The sequence below is a fragment of the Lynx rufus genome, unplaced genomic scaffold, assembly GCF_022079265.1.
Source record: "Lynx rufus isolate CCGP_SWC_20201006 ecotype Redwood Valley unplaced genomic scaffold, mLynRuf1.p SCAF_9, whole genome shotgun sequence".
NCBI lineage: Eukaryota > Metazoa > Chordata > Mammalia > Carnivora > Felidae > Lynx > Lynx rufus.
Genome location: NW_025814897.1, coordinates 21,054,416 through 21,063,171, shown reverse-complemented (window position 1 = coordinate 21,063,171; position 8,756 = coordinate 21,054,416). Strand labels below are relative to the sequence as shown.

The window sequence follows — 8,756 nt, the reverse complement described above, 5'->3', positions numbered from 1 at the left end:
ATATTTGTTTTTGTTTGGATGCAAACACAGCATTTCATCCATTATATGTGGAAGCCCACAAGTATGAACTATGTAGCTCGACATTAAGTACTTTTACAGTGTTTTGTCCTCCCTAGACTTTTTTCCTGATTTGGAAAAGAAATATGTTGAAACCCCATGATGACACGTTCCTTAAATATATTTTCACTTTTCTACCTTTTACACCGGAAACATCACTGGCCCCAGCCTGCAATGTGGGGTGCTCCTGTCCTAAAGCAGTTTGTAGTTTGGTGCAGCTAAATTTCCAAGACCCTAGGATGGTAGGAGAGGCAGCTACCTGGGCAGATGACCAGTAGCCACCAGCTGCAGTAAAAGAATCCAGCATCAAATGGTTTGATCTATCTGCTATCCAATACTATCTGGTCAGCTAGCACAGGAATTCAAGGTCAGAGTATGTGACGGAGACGAGTGGTTTCTGCCCTTAACTTCATCCTCATCTGCCTCACCCAACCAGGGAAACTGCAGGGCTCTCACAAGGTGAAGACTGTTTGAAGTCACTGAGAAGAGCACGTCAGCACCACAGCCTGTCCTGGCAGACCCACCTAGGGAGATAATGAGCTGCTCTGAGCTTAGAACTCTTGTAGTATGGGCATGGTTAGCACGGTTGTGATGTACCAGGAAGAGGGGTGGTCACACTGGGACACCCTCACACCACACACACACACACACACACACACAGCCACTAACAAGACTGAGAAAGCAGTTAGTTGCACCCTTGCAACCATGAGTAAGCGATGCTGATATTTGTTGCTGTCCTTGAATGGTATGCCCAGGATTGTAAATTGTTGTGTACAGAAGACTTCAGCCAAAAAAAAAAAAAAAAGCATATTATAGACTTAGGCATGTGACCTAACCTGTGTGTCCAACCCTGTGTGTCCAACATCCAACCAGAATACTTAACTTTTTTTAAGGCAAAAACAATGGTATATGGATTGTATCTCAATGAAATGGAAAAAAAGATAAACCTTTTACAGAGACATGCATTGATAGATCAAAATTTAAGCAAGTTCATCACAAACAAAAATTTAATTGTGATTTTTGAAAATTCCTCAGACAAATCCATGAAACAAATATTGCTGAGTAGATGGTTTTGGACAACATTTAACACTGAGCTACACATGTAATAAATTTCATGGTGATGACTAAATTATACTACTACTTTTTTCAACAGGCACATCTACTTTCCAGTGTTTATTTTCTCTGAGACTATGTTACTTTGTCTTTAAGCTTCAATAGAGCTTTCTTCACTTCCTTGTTCCTCAGGGTGTACACCACAGGGTTGAGAAGGGGAGTCAGCACAGTGTAGAAAACTGCCACAATCCCGTCCACAGCATCCTTGGAGCCTGGCCTCAGGTAAACAAAAACACAGGGAACAAAGAAACAAAGGACCACAATGCAGTGGGAGGTACAGGTCTGAAAGGCTCTGCATCTCCCCTCGGAGGTGCGGATCTTCAGGATGGAACAGACGATGGACACATAGGACAGCACTATCAGGAGAAAGCAGCCCGAAGCCACTACCCCGATGTTGACAAAGATCACCCTCTCGTTCATGGACGTGTCTGCACAGGCCAGTCTGAGGATGGGTGGTCCGTCACAGAAATAATGCTGGATCTGGCTGGGCCCACAGTAGGGCAAGCGGAAGGTCAGTGTGGTCTGGACAGCAGAGTGCAGAGAGCCGCTGAGCCACGTGGTGGTGGCCAGGAGGGCACACGCTCTCCCACCCATCAGGCTGGCATACCTGAGCGGCTGACTGATGGCCAGGTAGCGGTCGTAGGACATGACTGTGTAGAGGAAACACTCGGTGCTCCCCAGGAAGTGAAAGGAGTAGAGCTGGGCCACACAGCCGTGAAAGGAGATGGCCCCGCCTCCCGGGGAGACCAAGGTCATCAGCATTTTGGGCACAGTGACGGTGGAGAACCACATGTCGATGAAGGACAAGTTGGTCAGGAAATAGTACATGGGAGTGTGGAGGTGGGAATCCACCGTGATCACCAGCAGGATGAGGAGGTTCCCCATCACAGTGAGTACATAAATCGCCAAGAAGATTCCGAAGAGGGGGATGTCCAGTGCTGGTGCATGGGGAAGACCCGTGAGGATGAACGTTGTCACTACGCTCATGTTTCTCATTTTCCACGCCTTTGGCACCTCTCCCTAAAGAATAGAGAGAGAGCACCCAGCATTTCATTGAAAACTGAAAACCCATTTTCATGTGGCAACTGCATCATCCATAGTAGATCATCCTAAAGTTAACCTCAACTTTGCCTGTTACAAAACTTCTTTGGTAAAAATGATAGAATGATCCATCATCATCCTCTCTCCCCCCCACATGCACACAAAGGAAGGTGCACACAGATGTATGCAGTAGAAAGTCAGAGAAACCCATTGTATCAATCTCTATTTATGTTTCATAAATGACCACCCATTTAGTAGCACAAAACAATGCAAATGTCCATTCTTACAGTGTTTCAGTCAGGTGAGTGGGGTGTTCTGCTCAAGGTTGAAATCGAGATGTCAGCTGAGTCTGGAATCTCATGAGAGGCTTGGGATCCGCTTCCAAGCTTATGGAGGTTGTTGGCAGAATTCTCTTCCTTGCACATTTAGGACTGAGGTCTCTGTCTTTCCTGCTGCCCGTTAGCAGGGATCATTACTCTCAGCCTTCGAGTCCAACCTCAAGTCCTAACCACCTGGCCATCTGATAACCACCTGGCAGCTTACTTCTTCAAAGCCAGTAGGAGAAGTTCTCTTGAGTTTGCTGTGACAAAAGTGTGAGGTAACAGAATGCATCAAGAGTGATATGCCATCACAGCCTTGGGTCTCACCCACACTCAAAGGGAGGCAATTTAGCAGGGAATGTACACAGGGGACAGCAATCTGGGGAGCCTTTCGGAATACTGTTTTCTCCCCAGAGTCCATGGGGAAACTTAAAGAACCAAGAATTTAACATTGATAGCAGCGCACGCTTCAAAATCTACGTTCGGTACGGCCGAACAAATCTCTGGGATCCTTATAGGTAATCTGGCAATAGTAATCCCGGCTGAGAAATTACAACTATTAAATAAGACAATAGATGCGAAGTCATTAATAAAGTGTCTGACACTTGATACCTGCTCAAAAAATGATAATGAATCATACAAAATTGTTGCCTTGTAATGCAGAATTACCTATCTCTATCTATCATCTACCTATCTATCGAGAGGGAGGAATAGGAGGGAGAATAAATTCTCTTTCTACTGTAGAGATTTCTCAATTTCAAAACTAGATCTTTGAGGAACATTTCATCGCTGGTATTGGGACTGGTGTCTCACTACCACCATCACCTGCTTGTAAAGGGACTTTCCTCAGAGGAGACTGAGAAACTCAACTCCATGACATGGACATCCCTACAATCTTCCATACGATCCAGAAGGCACCAAGCCTTGTACACTGCTGGCTCAACACTTCTCTTACACTAGACGATCCTTTATGAGGCTCTAAGAAGATAAAATTCATATGTTTTCTCCCAAACAGAATCCACTGGCAATTTTCTTTTTCTTTTTCTTTTTTCTTTTTTAATTTAAATCCAAGTTAGTTAACATGTAGTGCAATAATGGTTTCAGGAGTAGAATTTAGTGATTCATCACTTACATATAACTCCCAGTGCTCATCCCAACAAGTGTCCTCCTTAATGCTCATCACCCATTTAGTCCATCCTCCACCCCACTTCTCTCCATCAACCCTCAGTTTGTTCTCTGTATTCAAACGTTTCTTATGGTTTGCCTCCCTCTCTATTTTTATCTTATTTTTCCTTCCTTTCCCCTATGTTCATCTGTTTTGTTTCTTAAATTCCACATATGAGTGAAATCATAGGATATTTGTCTTTCTCTGACCGACTTATTTCTCTTAGCATTATACACTCTAGTTCCACCCACGTTGTTGCAAATGGCCAGATTTCATTCTTTTTGACCACTGAGTAATATTCCACTGTATGTATATACCACATCTTCTTAATTCATTCATCAGTCGATGGACATGTGGGCTTTTCCCATAATTTGGTTATTGTTGATGGTACTGCTTTAAACTTTGGGATACACAATCGCTTCTTGGCCTTTTGGCTAAGATCAAGTGTAAACTTTGGGATACACACCCTCCTTCAAATCATCATTTTTGTATCTTTTGGATAAATACCTGGTAGTGCAATTGTTGGGTCATAGGGTAGCTCTATTTTCAATTTTTTGAGGAACCTCCAGACTGTCCTCCAGAGTGGCTGTACTAGTTTGCATTCCCACAAACAGTTCAAAAATATTCCCCTCTTTCTGCATCCTCGCCAACATCTGTTGTTTCCTGAGTTTTCATTTTAGCCATCCTGACAAGTGTGAGGTGGTATCTCACTGTGGTTTTGATTTGTATTTCCCTGATGATGAGTGATGTTGAGCATTTTTTCATGTGTCTCTTAGCTATCTGGATGTCTTCTTTGGAAAAGTGTCTGTTCATGTCTTTTGCCACTGGCAGTTTTCTAACGTATATCCTTTCATCCTAAATATCCAGATATTTTCTAATTTGGTTTTGTTAGAGATAATATCCCTCCCTCCATCTTCCACTCCTCATACCCATAAATTCAGGCAACACCCTTATAAGAGAAGACATCTCCATCAAGTATATGATTCTTACTTAAGAACTACTACCTGAAAGAGGAAGAACAGAACCAACACCAGAGGAAATGATATGTCAGCTTGATGTCAAGAAAAGTTGGGATTCCGTACAATGAAAAGTGAGGCATGAATGATGTTTTTTATTTAGCCCAAATTAGTGTTGAGTTCAGGATTATTTTCAATCATTCTTCAGAAAAGACTAGGAGGGACACCTGGGTGGCTTAGTCAGCTACGCGTCTGACTTCAGCTCAGGTCATGATCTCATGGTTGGTGAGTTTGAGCCTCACATTAGGCTCTGTGCTGATGGCCTGGAACCTGATTCAGATTCTCTGTCTCCTCTCTCTCTCTGCCCATCCCCTGCTCACTCACTCTCTCTCTTGCTTTCTCTCCCTCTCCCAAAAATAAATAACTAGGGGCACCTGGGTGGCTCAGTTGGTTAAGCGTCCAACTTTGGCTGAGATCATGATCTCACAGTTGTGGGTTCAAGCCCCATGTTGGGCTCTGTGCTGATAGCTCGAAGTCTGGAGCCTGCTTCGAATTCTGTGTCTCCCTGTCTCCCTGCCCCTCTCCCACTCGCACTCTGCTTCTCTCTCTTTCTCTCTCTCTCTCTCTCTCTCTCAAAAATAAATAAACATTTAAAAATAAAAATAAATAAATAAACATTTTTTAAAAGACTAGGAAACTGGCTTTACCATATGAAAGAAGCCAGGATCTCTGTTCTCAGCAAAGCTTAGACAAAACGTATCCTGTGTCTAGACAACGTGGCTTAAGCTACATCAAAGCTATAATTTTCGTGGATGAACGGGAGTGGGAGTGGGAAGGAGGTTCAAGCTTCCAGGTATGGAATGAATAAATCATGGGAATAAAATAAAATGCAGTCGATGGTATTGTAATAGTGTTGTATGGTGACAGGTGGTAGCCGCACTTGTGAACATAGCACAAAGTATAGAGAAGCTGAATCCTGATGTTGTCCACCTGAAAACACTGTGACACTGTGTGTCAACCATACACACAAAACAAACTTGGAAACATATTTTTCAAATAAAAGAATAAATAATAGGGCGCCTGAGTGGCTCAGTCGGTGAAGCGTCCGACTTTGGCTCAGGTCATGATCTCTCGGTTCGTGAGTTGGAGCCCCGCATCAGGCTCTGGGCTGACAGCTCGGAGCCTGGAGCCCGCTTCAGATTCTGTGTCTCCCTCTGCCCCTCCACTGCTTGCACTCTGTCTCTCACATTGTCTCAAAAATAAATAAACATTAAAAAAAAAGAATAAATAACAGTGACAGAATTATCATAATCATCTATATGGATATCAGAATTCAAAAAATGGTACTAATAGATCTGACACTTCTACTTTACCGGTGGGATCACGTAACCTGGGTAACTCCACATTCAGATTAGATGAAATATGAACCTTTTCATCAGGTGAATTGCAGAGTAGCCTGAGATTTAAGGCATGACTATCGATTAGAGGTGTCAATATTGACTTCTTCGTCCATGCTGCAGCAATTTGGTTCCTATTTGTAGGCCTTTAATTAGTAATTGTTTGTGTGTGTAGAGAGAGACAGACAGGGAAAGGGGAAACAGAGAGACAGAGAGACATAGAGAGAGATTGTGACAAAGTGAGACTTGATAATCCAATGTAGAAGGTTGTCTAACCATCCCCAAGCATCTTATCTCTCAGCAGAAGTTCACGAGGGAAGGCAGGGAGACTAAGAGAAATCTGCTTTTTTAAGAACTCACCTTACAGTATGTGATTCATTTCAGTACAAAAGTCACCTGTGCTTTTTCTTCAAGTTTTTCACTATCTGTGTCAAGGAAGTAGTTTGCAAGCCATTACTCAAAGAACAGAGGTACCTGTGATTCCTTGGTGAGAAAGAGTGGCTCGTTTCTATTCAAGGACCCAACTGGTTCAAGCACAGGGAATGGAAACTAACAAGGCTAGATGAGTAGGGACTTAACTGGATTCAAGATCTCCGGGGCGGGGACTCCTCTTGGGTCTTCAGGTTCCCTTGATGAGCAGAAAAACAAGAAACTAATCAAAGGTTTTTAACAATTGTTTTTAATATATTTCCCACTGTGTTTGCTTTTTGAACCCTCCTGAGATGAGTTCACGTCTCTCTGAAACTAGCATTTATACTTAAGAGGAAGGGAAGAGGACCCAATTAACTTTTTCCCTCAATAGTGATGCAGATAAACACACAATTGCCGACTCTCAACTTAAAATTGTCCAGAATCCATAAATGGTCACCACCTGTCCCTACACTCTCCATCTGAATGCAACTCTCTCTTCCACTATCTTTTTGAGGTGTGTTTAAAATATATCAATTTCTAAACTTTTTTTATTGTTTCAAGTTTTAGAGTGACTTTGCCAAGGAAATACCTAAGGATATGTAACTATTTCCCACTTGTGTAACTAATAGATTGCATTGCTATCATAACTTTTATTGTCTCTATAAGCATGTGTAAACACACGGTATATTGAAGTGTATCTTCTTTTGTAAATTAGCTTTTCTTGAACTTTATTGATTTCTTTCTTTTAAGGTAATAGTCTTTTTCTTATTGGTTTGTCTGAACTTTTACAAATTAAGATAGCGAATTCAAATTACTAACATTAACATCTACTGCTGGCTCAGACAAAAGAAAAAGCTTCATTACACATAGAGTTGACACAAATCTGTATAATTATAGTACCTTCCTTAGGAAAGCATTCCGACAGTAGTTACTGAATTTAAGATTATATATACTCTTAATTCTAGTAATTCCACTCCAGGAGTCTATTCATGATTATAAAAGCACCATATATAAGGGTCTTTATTCAAACATGTGTGTTGATACATGGTTTGTAGTGGTGACACAATTGAAAACCAAAATATCCCTAAAGAGAATAAATCATGATAATGCTGCATCATGAAACATTAAGCAGCTACTAAAAGACTGAATTTCAACCACACCAGTTAACTCTGAGGAACTTGCAAGGGACATTTTCAATGCGGAGGGGGAACATGAGGCACAGAGTGTGGTTAGCATCATGCCGCTTTGGTAAAGCAAATAATCACATTGTATAATACAGGGACATGCAGAAGGGAGTGGAAGGATATAAGTGAGGTTATCAATCTGGAGTTGAGAAGTTGAGAGTTTGTTGAAAAACACACAAAAAAATTAAAAATAAGAATAATAATATGGCATATCTGATGTAATCTAATTACTTTAAAGTTATATTCATTATTATCTTCATAAAAAACAGAAAATAGGGGCACCTGGGCAGCTCAGTCAGTGGAGCGTCCGACTTCTGCTCCAGTCATGATGTCCCAGTTCAAAGGTTCAAGCCCCACATTGGGCTCTCTGCTGTCAGCACAGAGACTGCTTTGGATCCTCTGTCTCCGTCTCTCTCTGCCCCTCCCCTACTTTTGTGTGTGCTCTCTCTCTCTCTCTCTCTCAAAAATGAATAAACATTAAAAAAAAACAGAAAATAAAAGAATTGGATCTTAATCTACTGACCTGTAGGGATGTCAACATTATATATTTTAAGTAAAAAAGGCAAGCTAAACAAAAATTTATATTTATATAAATTTATGAATTTATAATAATATTTTACATTAAAACACATTCTCCTCCCCACCCACACTCATGTAACAAATGCCTAGAAAGCCAAAGAATCAAACTTGAAAGTGGAACAAGAGACAGGAAGGCCAGGCAGAATTATTTCAAATTCATACCTAATAAATATGTGATGACAGTCCACTGACATTTCCATGGGGGGTTCGTCCACAGGACCTTACCATCACCATAGACGTAAACCCCTTGACACACTGTGGGATGCTGTCGCCCTGCCTTTCAAAATTCTACGTTGCTAATCCTGTCACGCCCATCATCTGAATCATCCTCTCTTGTATGTGCCTTTTGTTGTCCTTGCTTCTGACCCAACTCTAGGTTGATATATCTCATTGGCCAAGTCTACATCCCATGTCCATGTTCCATATCTGCTAGAAGGAATGGGAAAGCCTCTGGTATTTCTGTTTCTATAGCAAAATGCAGGCCCACTTCCAGGAAGAGAGTTTAAATGACACACAGCCAAAATATATGAACA

At 41.6% G+C, this 8,756-nt stretch overlaps 1 protein-coding gene and 1 pseudogene across 1 annotated transcript; one reads left to right on the top strand and one right to left on the bottom strand.

The window, feature by feature from the left end:
- Nucleotides 1-1,245: 1,245 nt before the first annotated feature.
- On the bottom strand, nt 1,246-2,166 carry LOC124506373 (olfactory receptor 10G9). The gene has a single exon (XM_047072420.1). The coding sequence runs from the start codon at nt 2,164-2,166 to the stop codon at nt 1,246-1,248; it is 921 nt and encodes a 306-aa protein (XP_046928376.1).
- Nucleotides 2,167-4,110: 1,944 nt separating this feature from the next.
- On the top strand, nt 4,111-4,271 carry LOC124506615 (uncharacterized; annotated as a pseudogene).
- Nucleotides 4,272-8,756: the final 4,485 nt, after the last annotated feature.

Bases quoted from the DNA above. Each gene is read 5' to 3' on its own strand.
- LOC124506373 (XM_047072420.1), bottom strand. From the start codon at position 2,166: ATGAGAAACATGAGCGTAGTGACAACGTTCATCCTCACGGGTCTTCCC.